At 45.2% G+C, this 18,690-nt stretch overlaps 1 protein-coding gene across 2 annotated transcripts; it reads right to left on the bottom strand.

Moving 5' to 3' along the window:
* Positions 1-4,299: 4,299 nt before the first annotated feature.
* LOC132809818 (zinc finger protein 239-like) lies at positions 4,300-17,312 on the bottom strand. 2 transcript variants are annotated; one of them, XM_060822590.1, is made up of 2 exons: positions 17,234-17,312; positions 4,300-7,388 (listed from the first exon to the last, which is right to left on the bottom strand). In XM_060822590.1, the coding sequence occupies exon 2, from the start codon at positions 6,987-6,989 to the stop codon at positions 5,982-5,984; it is 1,008 nt and encodes a 335-aa protein (XP_060678573.1). In that variant the 5' UTR covers positions 6,990-7,388; positions 17,234-17,312; the 3' UTR covers positions 4,300-5,981. The 2 variants fall into 2 exon arrangements, with proteins under 2 accessions (XP_060678573.1, XP_060678574.1); XM_060822591.1 differs by lacking the exon at positions 17,234-17,312 and adding an exon at positions 8,435-8,551.
* Positions 17,313-18,690: the final 1,378 nt, after the last annotated feature.

Raw genomic sequence — 18,690 nt, 5'->3', positions numbered from 1 at the left:
AGAGGGTGGGACAACACGACACGCAAACGCGGCCGCTATTGGTCAGGTGCGCTCTGATTGGAGGGAGCGTGGATGACGCGTGTCACAGAAGGAGAAGAAAAACAAAGATGGCGGCGCGAGGCTGCGGTTTCTGACGGAGGGAGGGGGGCAGACAGGCATCGTTTACCTCAGAAAATACCTTTAAAATACATTTCACATTAAAGTCGGAACTTTTCAAACAAGAGGTGACGGTTACCGGGTGAACGGGAAAACAAATTAAAACTGTCGGCGGTGGAGGAGAGAGAGCCGGCGCCCGCGGCTTCTTCGGCGGCGGCCGGAGCCCAGGAGCTCAACAACCCCCCGGAGCTGGAGGAAGGTCCGAGCTCCAAGAAGCGGGGGGTCCGGCTGGAGGCTGGATTTACTCAAGGCTTGTATCTATTAACTTATTTAAATGGTACCTACTGTATGGGGGTATGGTTTACATTAAAACCGGAGGATCATGTCAGAGTGTTTGTTTATATTGAGCAGTTGTAGTTGGTAAAATACACTCCCTGGAGGAACACCTTCTATGATGCTGCATTTCTTACCTTCTGCCCTTCCCCCATCTGTTATCTCTCATCTCAATTTTACATTTTATTTGGTCAAATTTAATATCATATTAATGAGACTTGGTATTGACTGTGTGTTATTAATTTGTTTGTTGGATTATTGTAAGAAAAAATTAATGGTGCCATGTCATTTCTGATGTCAGAGTTTGACATTGAATGTGCAGATGTCAATTAAATCAAGAACTTGTGGTTCTAACAAAAAAAAGCAGCTCACTGATATTAATGGCATTGTCTCATTTGAGGATGATTTGAGTCTGACCAACAAACCATTTCATGTAGTCACCCAATTTAATTAAAATTTTCTTTAACTTAATTAAATAAAATAACTCTGGCAGGCTAAGATTTGTACAATTTGTTTATAAGATTTATTGATACGTCCATTGCTCTTGATGTGGTCTCTGCCACATTGGGGAGACGGAACACCAACTTGCAGAACATTTCAGGGAACAGCTCTGGAATGCCAAAACTAAACGACCCCACCGCCTTGTGGCTGAATGCTTTAACTCCCCCTCCCAATCTGTCAAGGACATGCAAGTACTCTGCTGCCACCCCCTCCAAGTTCTAGCTACCTAACGCTTGTAGGAAGAACATTTAGATTAGATTACTTACAGTGTGGAAACAGGCCCTTTGGCCCAACAAGTCCACACCGACCCACCGAAGTGCAACCCACCCATACCCCTAACCTAACACTACGGGCAATTTAGCATAGCCAATTCATCCCGCACATCTTTGGAATGTGGGAGGAAACTGGAGCACCAGGAGGAAACCCACGTAGACACGGGAAGAACGCGGAAACTCCACACAGTCAGTCGCCTGAGTCGGGAACTGAACCCAGCTCTCAGGCGCTGCGAGACAGCAGTACTAACTGCCGTGCCACCCACAATCTTGTCTTCTGCCTTGGGACCCACTAACTACATAGGATCAATGTAGATTTCACCAGTTTCCTTATTTCCCCTCCCCTCCACCCACCTCCACACCACACACCTTGTCCCAGATCCAGAGTTGAAAAATGTGGTGCTGGAAAAATGCTTAGAGGCCATACCTCTAGGAGTTCCCTGGCTGTTCTCTGGCATGGCACCCATCCACAGATTCTATCAACAAACACATTGACCTGGACCCAATATACCGGCCACTGCAGCGGACAGTTGGAACTGACAACCAGAAGCGGCAGAGACAAACCACTATAAATGCCGGAGGAAACATCACAGAAGCGCTTCACACTGAAGATGTCACCTAGACAGGGGATGAAACGTTTGCAACACAAATTCAGCTCGGCGAACAGAACTACAACAACAAGCACCCGAGCTACAAATCTTCTCACAAACTTTGAATTGAGCATAGGAGTTGGGACATCCTGTTGCAACTGTCACACATGCCACACAATACAAGGCATGGTCCTTCTCTGACTTACCATCCCTTTGAGTATTAGGGGGAAGACATCCCTTTAATTGTAACATTCAGGAAAGATGCCTTACTTCAACAAAAATGTGCTGTGCTCACAGATGTTTGGACAGAGGAAAGGTGAAGCTCAATCTTCATTCAGAAAAAGAGGGGAGCAGCAGTAGCTTTAGAAGCTCATGGTCCAACTTGTGCATTCAGACAATAGGAGGGCTCTTCTGGGCAAAATCTGGGAATGAAGCAATTCTCCCCCTTTCCATTCCTTATCCTGGAAGAGAGAGAAGCGGGAAAGAACTGTTCACTTGCAACAACGGGAGGCAGAGAGTGTGAATCCAAGCAGGGAGCAGATTCTGCAAAAGTCAGTTTCAGTCGGCTTCTTCGAGAATATTGTGTGCAATTCTGGTCTCCCTCCTATAGGTAGGATGTTGTGAAACTTGAAAGGATTCAGAAAAGATTCACAAGGCTGTTGCCAGGGTAAGAGGGTTTGAACCACAAGGAGAGGCTGAATAAGGTGGGCCTGTTTTCCATAGAGCATCGCAGGCTGAGTGTGTGTTTTTTAAAGAGGTTTATAAAAACTTGAGGGGTGTGGATGGGGTGAATAGACAAGGTCTTTTCCTTGGGATAGGGGGAGTGCAGAACTAGAGGGCATAGGTTTAGGGCAAGAGGGGAAAAATTTAAAAGGGACCTTGCAGTCAACCTTTTTTTGCAGAGGGTGATGTGTGTATGGAATGAGCTGCCAGAGGAAGTGGTGGAGGCATCTGGATGGGTATGTGAAAAGGAAGGGTTTAGAGGGATATGGACTAAGTGATGGCAAATGGAACTAGACTAATTTTGGATATCCGGTCGGCATGGACAAGTTAGATTGAAGGATTTGTTTCTGTGTTTTATGTCTCTGACTCATGACTGGCATTCGTCAAAACATTTATGCAACAGAAAATTATACGAGGGTAAAGATAAGCCTCACGTCACTGATCCATGAATCCTGGTGTAATATGGATGTATTTCTAGTAATAGAGTCAGTATGGTATGGAAGGAGTCCAAAAGATGGCTTCTTTTACAAAAAGTCACACTTGAAACTTAAATCTGAGTCTTCTGGAAATGTAAGACAACCATGTGTTAATATAAGACAGATAAGTCTGGGCTTTATGTTCCATATTTGAAGGAATGTTTGTGGCTCTAAAAGCCTGATTTGCAGTTGTTTCAGGGCTCATAATATTGTATATCTTCAATAAGAACGTCAGTACAGCATGATAGATGTCCATTCAGCAACTTGAGTGAACTCTTCATGGAGAATGCAATCCACCACATTACCCTGCTGTATACATTTACATATAGATCAGCACAAAGATCTTGGGTACTAAGAGAGGAAAAAATGTTCCACAGAAACGAGAATTGTGTGTTTTGATTTTCTATTGTGGACTGACAGCGATGACCTTTGTCATCTCTTTCCACAGGAATATTACAAGAGAAGAATTTGGAGGCAGAAATCTCAGACCAAACATCACATCGAAGTCTGACAGTTGCTTGATTCACCAGGACTTGGATATTGATGGCCTTGAAAACAAAGGGGAGAAGGTCTGTCTGCTTTGTTAGGTTTTAAATGTCAGTGTGACTGGAAACTCAGAGTCTCACATACTCACACACCAGAGTAGTGACTGGAACATGCTTTACAGACTGAATGAAGTCCTTCAATTATCAGAGGGTTCACCAGTAACACCACACCTATGCTGTAAGTGTGAACGAGTTTCAACTGATTGTTGAACCTGGAGAAATACGAGGACACCTGCACCATGGAGAAATCATGAAAATGCAGGAACGGTTTCCCTTCCCCCCTCTTCCCGATATTCATCAACATTTATACACGGGGCAGCAGTACTTGGAAGAACAACACTGCAGTGAATCCCTGGACACTTCCAGAGACAGATACTGTCGGTGGAAACTCAGTTAAATTCTGCCATCAATTGGGTGATAGCCAAGTTGTGAGTGAGGTTGAACTTGGTTACTTGAGGAGTTTTATTTTTGGTTGCTACATACAATAAAGTGTAAGTGATTGTTTCAGCAGTTTATTGTGTGCAGTTTCTGAGTTAAGAGCCAAATTAAGGCGATTCACCCACAACCACAGTGAGAGGCTGGGATTCATGTTGACTCCATTGCATTCAGCAGTACATCACGTCAATACCCTTATAAAGCGAAGGCTGACAGCACCACCTTTCTCAAACAGAAACACCCAGAGGAGCGTGTCACCCAATAATCTGTAAAATTAGCATGAAAAGTGGTGTAACTTGTTCTAGTGATAAGAGTAAATCCCCAACACTTTAAAATCAGCAATTTATTTATCCAACTCTCACGGTGAACAAATGAACAAAACTATTAACAAACTGTTAACAGGCCAGGAGCAGATGGGTGGCACGGGTTTAGTTGGGGATCATGGACTGGCTGGTTTGAAGGGTCTGTTCCAGGCTGCATGACTCCAAAGCACTGAATGAATGGGGATCCATCCCAAAGATGATAAAGGTTTCGAGCACCACCTTAGGCAAATGTGTGGACTCAGTCAGCCAGCCAGTTCTCTCCAGGAGACTGTCTCTCAAGAAAGGAAGTGGTTTCCTGTCCCATCAGCCAGATTATCCTGTTTGGATTAGGTCCTATATTTCCAACAAAATAGGTAGACAGGGCAGTGTCTATAACAAATATGTTATTAAACTTGGAAGAGTGCTGAAGACATATACAAGGATGTTGCCAGGACTCAAGGGTCTGTGTAAAAGGGAGAGGTTAGACAAGCTAAGATATTTTTATTTAGAGCATTAGAGACTGAGAGAGGCCCTTAGAGAAGTGAAGAGATCGTGAGACGCATGGAGGGGGTGAATGCACTCACTTTTACCCCGGGTTGGGGAAGTGAGGGCTAGCGGGCATCAGTTTAAGGTTAGAGGAAAAAGAATAACAGGGAATGTGAGGGGCAACTTTTGTTTTTACACAGACGGTGGTACACATATGGAATGAGATGCCAGCGGAAGTGGTTGAGGTGGGTACATTAACAACATTTAAAAGGCATTTGGACAAATACGTGGATTGGAAAGGTATGAAAGGAAATGGGCCAAGTGCAGGGAAATGGGCTGAGTGTTGATGGACAGTTTGGTCAGCATGGACCATGTTGGGCAGAAGGGCCTGTTTCCTGCTGTAGGACTCTATGATTCGCGTCTCTTTGTAGGTCCGACAGTTTTGAGTTTCCAAATGAACATTTCACTAAATCAGGCCGAATAAAATCCAATCTCATTTGTCAACTGTGATGCAGAGGTGCTGGTGTTGAATTGGGGTGGACAAGGTCAGAAGTCACACGGCACCTGATGAAGGAGCAGCACTCATGAAAGAGCAATGCTCCTAAAGCTTGTGATTTCAAATAAACCTTTCGCACTGTAACATGGTGTTGTGTGACTTCCGACTTCTTCAACTCTGGGTTTGTCTCAAACTTGATGGGATACTTTGTCCAACTCGGCATATTTTATCAGTATCGCTTGGAGGAATTTTTTTGAAGATTAGATTCCCTACATTATGGAAACAGGTCCTTTGGCCCAACAAGTCCACACTGGCCCTCTGCAGAGTAACCCAGCCAGACCCATTCCCCTATCCCTATTCCTCTACATTTACCCCAACTAATGCACCACACCTGCACATCCCTGAACACTATGGGACAATTTAGATGGGCCAATCCATCCTAACCTGCACACCTTTAGACCAGGGGAAGGAAACCAGAGCACTCAGAGGTAACCCCTACAGATGTGGGGGGCATTGTGAAAGCTACACACAGACTGTCACCCTGAGGATGCAATTGAACCCAGGTCAACATCATGAGGTAGTGGTACTAACCACTGAGTCACCATGCCACCCCTGAGCCACATAGGTGGGCTTGGGAGGTGGTGTTAGGGGGGGGGGGAAAAGAGGGTGAGTCCAGCACAAAACAACAAAAGCCCACTGCACCCACTGTCAGAATAGGCAGGAGGTTCAGCTTTGGGGGTGACCCACTGCAGCATCACTGGTGGAATCTGATTGTTGGATGCACTTGTGCCCCTGCTGGTGCCTCCGCAAGTTGCAGGACAATGTGAACCTCCGCCCGCAGTCGGGGCAGGCAAACGGCCTCTCCCCGGTGTGGACCCATTGGTGGGCCAGCAGTTTGGAGGAGCGGGTGAACCCCTTCCCGCACTCGGGGCAGCTGAATGGCCTTTCCCTGGTATGGACCCGCCGGTGGGATAACAGGTCAGAGGAATTGCTGAAGGCCTTACCACACTCTGGGCAGGCGAAAGGCCTCTCCCCCGTGTGGATTCGCCGATGTCTCAGCAGGTCGGAGGAATTGCTGAAGGCCTTCCCGCACTCTGAGCAGCTGAAGGGCCTCTCACCCGTGTGAACCCGCTGATGGGCCAGCAGGTTGGAGGATTTACTGAAGGCCTTTCCGCATTCTGGGCAGCTGAAGGGCCTCTCCCCTGTGTGGACCTGCTGATGGGCCAGCAGGTTGGAGGAATTGCTGAAGGCCTTCCCACACTCTGGGCAGCTGAAGGGCCTCTCCCCCGTGTGGACCCGCCGGTGCCTCAGCAGGTTGGAGGAGTCGCTGAAGGCCTTCCCGCATTCGGGGCAGCTGAATGGCCTCTCCCCCGTGTGGACTCGCCGGTGCTTCAGCAGGTCGGAGGAATTGCTGAAGGCTTTCCCACACTCATGGCAACTGAAGAGCCTCTCCCCTGCGTGGAATCGCTGGTGGGTCTGGAAGTTGTCCACCCAAGTGAACCCTTTCCCGCACATGGAGCAGTAAAACGTCCTCTCACCAGTCTGTATTTGCTGGTGGGCCAGCAGGACACAGGAGCAAGTAAAGCCCTTCGCCTGCTCGGGGCAGGAGAACGGCCTCTCCCCAGTGTGATTGCACTGATGAGCCGCTAGGACAGGTGGGACACGGAAGCCCTTCCCACAGTCACCACACTTCCATGGTTTCTCAACGGGGCGTGTTTCCTCAGGTTTCTCCATGGCTGAAGCTTCAGCTGCACACACACACACACACACACACACGTGTACAATCCCGCAATGAATTCCTCTTTCCACGCAGTAGAGTTGTTTCAGGCTCCACACACACTGCGCTGCAACAGTAGAGTCTTTCAACCAGTCCCCCCGTACTCAAACAGGAACCAAAGAGAACGCGTTGCTCCTTCTCACAGAATCAGTTGAAAATTGTTGCGGTCCTGATGGACTGAGTGACTGTCAGACATTGATGTGAAAGTGAGGACTGGAGACGCTGGAGAGTCAGAATCAAAAAATGCGTCGCTGGAAAAGCGCAGCAAGGCAAGCAGCATCAGAGAAGCAGAAGAATCAACATTTTGGGCATAAGCCCTTTATCTGTTGACTTTGAAACTTTTGTCTTCAGATAGTCTGTAAGAAAAGATTACAAAAGTCATTACTGCCAGTCCGGTTAAGAATGAGACATCAAGGCATTTACACTGACACCAGAGAGAAACTGAACATATAGATGTGGCAAGTGTTCGTGGCAAGTCAGAGCGATAGAGATATGTCTGCAAATGTGTTGCTGGTCAAAGCACAGCAGGTTAGGCAGCATCTCAGAGATATGTAGCACAGAAACAGACCCTTCGGTCTAATTCATCCGTGCCAACTAGATAACCTAACCTAATCTCGGCCGATTTGCCAGCATTTGGACCATATTGTCTAAACCCTTCCTAATCGTATACCCATCCAGATGCCTTTTCATGTCATAATTGTGCCAGCAGCCACCACCTACTCTGACAGCTCTTTCCTTAAACACGCCACTTTCTGCATGAAAGACTTATCCCTTAGGTTCCTTTGTTAAGTTCTTTTGCTTGAGCTTCTTACACTGCAATACGCCAACTTCTGTGAACAACCAAACTTTACTTAATAAAGTACAAGCTGTGGAGAAACTCTTAACACTCTTCGTAATGCTTGTACACAACAGTACCAAAAAAACACCCTTAAAGTAAAACTGAAACAGAGGCTTACAGTTGAAGTTAGAAGGGCGGAAGGAGACAGTGCTAGCAGCCTTTCTCCACACAGTCCACTGTTTAACTCACCCAAACGAGACTTCAGCTTTCAGGACTGACCACTCCCCTTTCATTGTACAGGTCACTTCTAAAACATAAAAGCTTTGGCCTCAAGTCTCATCTGTTCATATCTGACCAAAAATGCCTCCCAATACCGTTTTTCATCTCTGTACTAAACCAGTCGCTTCGGAGCCCGGGTCTTTTTACCACCCCTCTGAAAAAAAACCAAGGACACAGCATCCTCGAGAAGGACCAGCTTTGTGACAGAGGGATATAGGCCAAACACTGGCAGGTGGGATTAGATTAGTTTGAGAACATAGCATGGAGTAGTTGGACTGAAGGGACTGTTTCTGTGCTGTTTGACTCGGTGACTGTTCTGAAATGGCCTGAAAACTATTTTCTTACCTTCCCCCATAAATATCCACTTCTTTGTTGTTCCAAAATCAGATGAACTCAGCCTTGAATATATTCAATGATCCCATAACTGCAGGAAGACTCCCCACTTCTGAACTCAATTCCTCTTGCTAATATACCACTTGACTTGCTCATTGCTTGCTGCGCCTGTCTGACAACTGGCATTGACTAGTATGGAAGGACGCTGAGGCCCCTTTATACACATTCCTGATGAAGGGCTCAAGCCTGTAACGCTGACTCTACTGCTCCTCGGATGCTGCCTCATCTGCTGTGCTTTTCGAGCACCACACTTTTTGACTCTGATCTCCAGCATTTGCAGTCCTCATTTTCTCCACATCCCAATTTCTCACCATTTAAACAATGCATCTCCTTTCTGCTTCCCCCGCCCCGCAAGGGAATGCTATCACTTCACATCGTGGCCCTGCATTTTCCATGAGGTTGCCAACTGAGACACAGACCTGGCCCAACTTTTCCAGAATCTGTCCCCTCCATAAATTGTGATTGAGCGCGAGAGATAGACACAATAGGGGGGTCTCTGATTAGCAGGAGGACCACGCTCTTTCCGGTCCTCCAGGACTTCCTATTGGCCCAACAAAAGAAGAGCATGCGCAGTTACCGCGGACAGTTAGGAGCACGCACAGGTTTTGCTGACACCGGCGGACATGCGCAGTGTGTGTTGTCACCGAGGAGCACGCGCAAGGTGCTGTGTGAAGTTGCTGGTGTTACTGACAGATTTTGTACCCAAATGACAATCAGAGACAAGAAAGGCTGGAGTGACGTTTTATATTTATCCTGCGGCTTGACATTTTATTCCTTTTGCATTTTATTTGACTACCCATCTTTTCCTCAGGGTAGGGGACTCCCAAACTGGAGGGCATAGGTTGAAGGTGAGAGGGGAAAGATTTAAAAGGGACCTAAGGAGTAGAAAAGAAGTGTGAAAGTTAATTCCCGTCAAGAAATACTCTTTCCAAACCTGTACATCTTTGGATTGTGGGAAGAAACCGGAGCACCCAAAGGAATCCCATGCAGACTCCACTCAGACAGTTACCAGAGACTGGGATCAAACCCGGGTCCCTAGCGTTATAAGGCAGCAGTGCTAACCACTGAGCCTGTTCAGAAGAAGCAGCAATTGATTTATATTAGGGTGACAAGGGAAAGGATTAAAAGGGACCTAAAGGGCAACTATTTCACGCAGTGGGTGGTGCGTGGATTGAATGAGCTCCCAGAGGAAGTGGTGGAGGCTGGTACAATTACAATATTCAACAGGCATCTGGATGGGTATATGAACAGGAAGGTTTGGAGGGATATGGGCCAAGAGCTGGCAAATGTGTCCTGATTAATCTAGGATATCCGATTGGCACAGAACAAACAGCTTGTTTCCATGATCCACTACTCCATGATTCTATTTCTACATAGTCAGAACTGTTATGACACGGACTGCACTCCCCCCACTAATTTAAAAGCAAAAAAAGATTTACCCCATGTGCAAATGTGAAAATTCAAGAGGTAAGGAACTGTTTCCAAGTCACTATTTAAAGTTTTATTTAATGATCTAGGGCACTAACTTGCAAGTGTTTAAATCTGCTGGGACTTTTCGTACTCCCAAATCTATTCAAATCTGTCTAAACCAGTTCAAATCTCGGGCGAAAGCCCCCAAATTTTACAACACTGGGTGCAATCTCCCCCACCTAATTTAAACCAGCAACATAGAGAAGGTTTAACCCTTGCAGTAATCTGTGAAAATTCAAGAACCAAGAAACTATTCCCAAAGGTCAGTATTTAAAGTTAAAATTAACAACTTTATTTCTTTAAGTCTAATGGAGAATAATTAATTAACAACTATTTACAACTCCTTTCTCTAACCTATCTTCTACTTTCCCCTGTATGATACCAGTCCAATGAAAACCCCTGATTAAGATTTACCGAAAGATTCAAACTTCAAAACCAGCCAGCTTTTAAATCTTCTCTTTGTATCTTCCTCTGTATATTTGCTTTCCAGGTCGGTGTCAATGTTTTTTTTTCTGTGCAAACTCCTTATCTGGACAGGTACCTCTCAGAGAGTTCTCACTAGCAGCCTACATTTGTTGGTCTTTTGGCAGTTCTCCTGCAACTGTTCAATTTTTTTTTGATTTTATACTCCAAAGCATCAAATCATTTCATTGGTGTTATTAGATTAGATTAAATTCCCTACAGTGCGGAACCAGACCCTTCGGCCCAACCAGTCCACACTGACCCTCCGAAGAGTAACCCACCCAGACCCATTTCCCTCTGACTAATGCACCTAACACTATGGGCAATTTAGCATGGCCAATTCACCTGACCTGCACATCTTTGGGCTGTGGGAGGAAACTGGAGCACCCGGAGGAAACCCATGCAGACACGGGGATTGGAATTCAGTATTTTGGGGCAAGATTTAAATCTATTGGCCAAAATTGAGTATGTTTTTGTCCCCAGGCAACCCAGCTACCGAGCTGTTCGACCAAATGTTAAATTGTTACCTTGTTCAGTACGCTTGGTGCTATATCAGGTGGTTCTACTCACTTTTCAATTCTCTTAAAAGGTAGAATACACCTCTACACCTTCTAACAGAAGCCAATTTTTCAAGACTAGGAATCGGCCATTCACCCCTAACAGGTGAAAGTGAGTACTGCAGATGCTGGAGATTAGAGTCAAGAGTGTGGTGCTGGAAAAGCACAGCAGGTCAGGCAGCATCCGAGCAGCTGGAAAATTGACATTTTGGGCAAAAGCCTCATTCACCCCGAACAGCCTGTCCTCAACTGCACATAGTTCAAAGCAAGTTTGAGAAAGATGGCTGCAGCTTTGTCTTAATATAAAATTGAACATGCGTTCAAACTTTAATGCTGTTTCTGAATATATTATTGTAGCTATTCTCAATTTGAAAGATTAGTCATTTCTTGTGCACCCCCATTTCCCAGGCAGTGTCATCACCAACCATTCTCTCTCTCTATCTTCTGAGAAGAGCATGATACAGCAATCAAAGACTGCTCGAGGCATGAGAAAGTTTAGTGGGGGTTGGAAAAGAATCAGAATGGACAGGGTGACAGAGTGTGGGGGCCATTGAGAGACTGGGGGGAACAGAGGGTGGTGGGGGCGGAAAGGAAAGACTCGGGGGTCAAAGGATGGAAGAAGAGAATGAGGGAGAGAGAGAGAAAATGGGGGACAGAAAGTTGCAGGGCGAGAGAGAATGGATGGGGGCAGTGAGTGGGGAGAGAGACAGCACAATTCCCATCTTCCCCACGACTGGGACTGTGTCCCATGAACTGGAACCTACTCCTCCCACAGCAGTCATTTCTCAATCTACATATGGCTAAAGCAGAAGAATTATATAATCCCTGCAGAGCCCATTTCACCTATCAAATTCACAACGACCTTCCACACAGCATCCCACCCAGACTCATCCACTTACCCGACAGCCCTGCAGTTCCCCATGGCTAACCCACTCTAACCTGCACATCCCTGGACACTTTAGCACAGCCGATCCATCCGAAACTGCAGATCTTTGGACTGTGGGAGGAAACCGGAGCACCCAGAGGTAACCCATGCAGACAGAAGGGGGAGAACATACCAAAGTTCACACAGACAGTCACGAGAAGGTGGAATCAAATCACTTCTAACAATTCTCCCAACCTGCAAAACCCTGAACACTCTGGGTAATTTAGCAGGGCCAATCCACCCTAACCTGGGCAAAGATAAAAATCACATGACACCAGTCCAACAGATTTATTTGGAAGCACTAGCTTTTGGAGCGCTGCTCCTTCATCAGGTGGTTGTGGACTATAAGATCATAAGACACTGAGTTTACAGCAAAACACTACAGAGTCATGCCACTGAAATGATACATTGAAGAAACCTGGATTGTAAAGTCTTTCATCTTTTAGAATGAGTTGCCGGTGTCATTAATATGTAAATCCCAGAACTTCTTAAAAGACACCTACTCGAGATAATTTAAGGTTATATAAGAAAAGGTGACAACTCAACTCAGACAATGCATTAAAGGTGTGAGGCCAGATTCTGTATGTATCCCAGTTTTTGAGTCAGACTGGTTCTATTTCCAAAGTGGAATTTACAAAATATTCCATGTATTGTCTGCCTGCAGATTGCATTTTGCTCAAAAAATGCACAATGTATCTGCAAATACAAATTCACCCCATAGACCTGTGTGTGTGTGTGTGTGTGTGTGTGTGTGTGTGTGCGCGCGCGCGCACGCGCACATGAGAGAGAGAAAAAGTCTAGTTCCATACTGTATATCTCTATGTCTATTGCATAACAGATGCTTCATTTCTGTTGATGTAAATATTGTTATAAATCATAGCTGGGTACTAATACTTAGACGTAAGGGAGAGAGAATTCTTCAATTAGGGCACTACAAGAATCCTAGCAGACCCCTATTTCTAGTTTACTTGCCAATGAACAGACACAAGCACCTATTTAATTCTAATTTTTCACCTTTTTTGTTATATTTTCTGGTATGATGATACTCGGTGTCTGGATGGTTTACAGGCTGGGAGATTGTAGGTTGGACTTTGATTGAGTGAATGTTTTATTGTCCCGAAAGGTGTCAAAGGAGGTTAAAGCTTCAGCAGAAATGAAGCACAGCTGAGAACAGACAACAACTGTGTGGGAACAGGAAGATCAACCAAGGACAAAGAAACCAGGACCTGAAATCCGAGCCGACACCAGACTGCCCTGTGGTCAGTGCTTTGATTAGCAGTGTCAACCCTCTACCTTTACCTAGCTTCCCATTCGACATGAATGCCACATCTCCCCTCAATATTTAGGATCCAATCCTTGTCATCCTGAAGCTATGTCTCTGTAAGGAGTCTCAGATCATAATTATTCTCTTCAATGTGAGCAGTCAATTCATTCACTTTTGTTACGTTGCAGCGCTATTACGACACGGGGTAACCCCCTCTGCTAAATTAAACCAGCAATATAGAGATGATTCACCCCATGCAGTAATATGTAAAAGTTCAAGAGGCAAATAACTATCCCAAAGGTAAATATTTAAAGTAAAAATTAACAAGTTTACTCTTTATGTCCAACAGAGAATATTAAAACTCATAAAAATGCCCGGTTTTATAGTCCAAAACATCAAATCATTTTATTGGTGTTAATATTATCAAAATACTTAATTCAAACTTGATTGGACTTTGGTATTTTGGGGCAAAATTTAAACTGATTGGCCAAATTTAAATTTGTTTGTGCCTCATGGCAACCCAGTTGCTCTATTTGTGTTGACCAAATATTACATTCTCATCTTGTTTATAACACTTTGTTCTGCTCGATTTTTTAAAACTCTCTTAAAGGTACAGTACCTCTACCCCTTCATAACAAGCACACAGTCAAATACTGACCTTTTAGTTTTATTGTTTGTAATCTTTTGAATCCAGTTTTAATTGCTGGTACGTTTATTCTCCTTGTTCCTTTCTATTGTTCTCTGATGTCCATTTTCCACATCACTCCATTGCTTATCTACCTTGAGTTGGATTAGCCTTGCTAAATTGCCCATAGTGCCCAGGGATGTACAGGTTAGGTGGGTTAGCCAATGGGAAATGCAGGGTTATAGTTTCATCGTAATAGAAGCAGGAGTAAGCCATTGGGCCTGTTGAGCCTGCTTCACCATTTATTAAGATCATGGCTGATCTATCCATCATCTCAGCTCTTACTTGCATTATCCCGACTACCCTTGATTCCCCGAGGGATGGGGACGGGAGCAGGATACTCTTTGGAGGGGTCAGAATGGACTTGATGGGCTGATTGGCCTGCTTCCACACTGTAGGACTTCTATGATTTACCGCAGTTGTGTTTGCCTTAGATCACAGCTCCCAGAATCTCCCACCTTCTGCAAATCAAAAGACAAGACCCCCCTCCCCTTGTATGTATGTTATCTAAATGCTTAATCATTTCTAGTGAATACAGCCCATACCTCCTGCTGCTGCCAGTAACCTTTACAATGCTGATGAAATAATGCAATTCCTGCAGTACTGAAAACTGTAAGGCTTCTAACAAGACCAGTTACTCATTCACCGCTCCTTCTGATGGACAGCATTGGAAACAAAACATCGGAGGCTGACAGAAATGAGCAGTTTAACTCAAAAATCCACCTAGCCCTTCACTGGGCACCCCAATCAGCACACTGTCCTTACTGCTCACCCCCACAGTGCAATGAATTCCCACATTCCACCAAAATCCTAGACGTACTCATGTACTCAGTTGCTGTCTCACCAATGAAAGGTTTCATTGTAACTTCTTCTGCTTCCAGTAAAGGCAAAACATCTTTGAAAGCTGCTCTGAAACTCCAGTCTTCACAACAACACTTCTGCTTTCACGTAAGATGATTAAAGTCATACAGCACAGAAACACAGCCTTCAGTCCAACTCATCCATGCCGACCAGATATCCTAAACTGGTCTAATCCCACTTGCCAGCATTTGGCCTGTATCCCTCTAAATCCTTCTTATTCACATACCCATCCAGATGCCTTTTAAACGTTGTAATTGTAGCAGCCTCCCCACTTCCTCTGACAGCTCATTCCAAACATGCACTACCCCCGTGTGAAAAAGTTGACCCTCAGGTCCGTTTTAGATCTTTCCCCTTTCACGTGAAATCGATGCCCTCTAGGTTTGGAGTCGCCTACCATGGGGAAAAGATTTTGGCAATCCAACCTATCCATACCCTTTATAAACTTCTGTAAGGTCACCCATCAGCCTCCAATGCTCCAGGGAAATTATCTCTGGTGTATTCAGCATCTTCCTATCGCTCAAACCCTCCAACTCTGCCTACATCTTTGTAAAGCTTTTCTGAACCCTTTTAAGTTTCACAACATTCTACCAGAGGGCGGCAACTGGAATTGCACACAGTATTCCAAAAGTGGCCTAACATGACCTCCCAACACCTGTACTCAATGCTCTGACCCAAAAAGGAAAGTGTACCAAATGCCTTCTTCACTATCCTGTCTCCCTGCAATTCCACTTTCAAGGAATTATGAACCTGCAAGGACACTTTGTTTAGCAACACTCCCCTTTAACTATGTAAGTCGTGCCCTGATTTGCCTTACAAAATGAAACACCTCACATTTATCTAAATTAAACTCATTCTGCCACTCCTTGACCCATCAGCCCACCGATCAATTCTAATTTGTATTGAACTTTGTTTCCTCTCTCATCCCCTAAAAGCTGAGAATCTCCATCCCACACACACTTCCTCCATTCTGACTTTGCTGAACCTAATTCCTGCTGTAACTCATCCTGAAGGGTGTGGTTCATGCTGATTAACAGGCCCACACTCGGGGGAGGTGGAGATCTAATTGAAACAGACAGAATTCTGACTGGCCTGGACAGAGTTCAGGGGAAGATGTTCCTATTTATAGGAGAGTCTAGGACCTGAGGGCACAGCATCAGAGTAAAAGGAATATCTTTTAGAACAAAGATAAGGTGAAACATTTTCAGCCGGTGAGTGGTGAATATGTGGAATTCATTGCTACAGAAGGCTGTGGAGGCCAGGTCACGGAGTAGATTTAAGATGGAGGTAGATGGTTCTTGAGGATCAAGGGGGTCGAGGGTTACAGGGAGAAAGGGATTGAGAAACTTATCAGCCAGAACTTGATAGTGGAGCAGCCCTGATGGGCTGAGAGGCCTAATTTCTGCTCCTGTGTTTTATGGTCTCTTGCTGTCCTGGACTAGGAGTGTGCAAATTGGGAGCAGGAATAGGCCATTTCGCCTGTCGGGTTTGCACCAGCATTGAACAGATCATAAGTAGATATGAGTATACCTACGTAAAAGGGTAAAACAAGGACTGCACATGCTGGAAACCAGAGTCTAGATTAGAGTGGTGCTGGAAAAACACAGCAGGTCAGGCTGCTCCTCGGATGCTGCCTGACCTGCCATGAATATACCTACATTCAGGTTAATAGGCTGGAATTTTTTCCACTGGAGCAGAGGAGGATTATAAAATCGTGAGGGGTATAGATGAGGTGAATGGCCAAAATCCTTTCTCTAGGCTGGGGGTTCAAGTCTACGCAGCAAATTTTTGAAAGAAAGAGAGGAGAAAGATTTTAAAAGGACATGAGGATCGCCATTTCTCTTCTCTCCCCCCCCCCCCCACCCAGCTATAATAGAAGGGGTTCGAAGGATATGGGCCCAGGGCTGGTAAATAAACTAGATTAGGATAATTGGTAGGCATGGACAAATTGGACCGAAGGGTCTGTTTCTGTGCTGTACATCTCTATGACTCCAATATAAAAGATTCAGAGGGATATAGGTTAAACACAGGCAGGTGGGTCCAGTTTAGTTTGAGAACATAGTCAGCATGGATTAGTTGGACTGAAGGGTCTGTTTCTGTAACTGATCTGTACTGGTCTTGCCTTCCCCCATAACCATCACTTCTTTGTTGTTCAATAAGCAGATGAACTCAGCCTTGGAGATATTCAATTACTCCCAAACTGCAGGAAGGCGTCCTCACTTCTCAACTCAATTCCTCTTGCCAATATCCCACTTGCCTTGCTCGCTACTTGCTGCACCTGTCTGACAACTTGCACTGACTGGATTAGAAGGACGCAGAGGCCCTATTGTATATTCACACATCATTTCTGATGCAAGGCTCGAGCCTGAAATGTCAATTCTCCTGTATTTTCCATTGAAAAAAGACCTGGACTCACTTTCCCAGAGTCTCTCCCCTCCCTGGATTCACTCCGTTTCCCTTCAGTTCCTGCAAGTCAACAGCTGAACCCCGGAATGGAAAAGGGGTTGAGAAAAGAGCGTGCTGTACTCACAGATGTTGGAGAGAGGAAGGAAGTTGCAGTCTGGGGTGAAGCTCAATCTTCTTTCAGGGAGAGAGGAGCAGCAGCAGCAGCAACTTCAGAAGTTCATGGTCCTACTTCCGCATCCAGACAATGGGTTTGCTGTGATTGGCAGGAGGACCAGTCTCCATCCGGTCCTCCAGAGCTTCTCATTGGTCCATCAAAACAAGATCACGGAGTGCTTCCGCTTTTTGCGTGAGCATGCGTAATATTTTGCTGACACCATGGAACATGCGCACTGCGTTGCTGACACCGAGTAGCATGCGCAGTACGGAGATGTTGGCATTACTGACAGATTTTCAAAGTTAAAAATCACACAATGCCACGTTGTCGCCCAACAGGTTCATTTGGAATCACTAGTTTTCTAAGCGCTGCTTCTTCATCGGTTCGTTGTGGAGCAGAATCAAAACACACAGACTTTATAGCAACAGGATTGCAGTGTCATGGGATGTAATATTAAACAACTTCAGCTGACCTCTACCACCTTTTAGAATGACCATGTTAGTTTTGATTCCTACATCTGTAAATCCCAGAACTTTTCAAAAGTTACGTTCTCAAGATAGCTTTTAACAATAGGTGTCATCTCAATCAGATAATGCATTGAAGGTGTTAAGCTAAAGTCTGTCTGTGTCGCAATGTTAGGTCAGACGGATTCTATTTCTATCGTGGTATTACAGAATCTTACATGTATGCGTTTTTGTGCAAAATAAAATGCGATTCTGCAAGTACAAATTCAACCCACAAACTTGTGTGTGTGTGTGTGTGTGTGCGCAGGAGAAACCGAGTGATTATATGTGTGTGAGAGAGTATAATGGAGTATAAGTCTGTGAGAGGGTGTATGTGTGAGAGAGAGAGAGAGCATTTGAGAGAGTGCATGTGTATGAGAGAGTCTGTGTGATTGTGTTGGCTTGAAGGTGTGTGTGTGAGAGAGTGAGTGAGTGAGAGACAGAATGGGGTCACCTGGAGTGTGACATGAACCCAACGTCCTGGTTGAGGCCATCTCCATGGGTATTGAACTTGGCTATCACACTTTCCTTTTTTGCCTATCCTGAAGTCTACCTTGAAGGATGGTCACCCGAAGATCCAAGGCTGAATGTCCTGGACTCCTGTAATGTTCCCCGACTGGGAGGGAACACGCCTGGCTGGTGATTGTTGTGCAGTGTCCATTCATTTGTTGCTGTAGCCTCTGCTTGGTCTCATCAATATACCAAGACTCAGGGCATCGTTGCCTGCAGCATATGAGATAAACAATGCTGGCTAAGTCACATGAGTACCTGCTACACTCATGGTGGGTGGTGTTCCCATGTGTAATGGTGCTAATCGTGTCAACACTCTGATACGTCTTTCATCATCTGCCGTGACAGAGTTGTATCGTGTTGTCCTGAAGGCCAGGTGGTTTTCTGCGAACAACTATTTGTTTAAAGTTTGGT

The sequence above is a fragment of the Hemiscyllium ocellatum genome, unplaced genomic scaffold (genome assembly GCF_020745735.1).
Source record: "Hemiscyllium ocellatum isolate sHemOce1 unplaced genomic scaffold, sHemOce1.pat.X.cur. scaffold_1345_pat_ctg1, whole genome shotgun sequence".
Taxonomy (NCBI): Eukaryota; Metazoa; Chordata; class Chondrichthyes; order Orectolobiformes; family Hemiscylliidae; genus Hemiscyllium; species Hemiscyllium ocellatum.
This window is presented reverse-complemented; position numbering and strand designations above follow the sequence as displayed.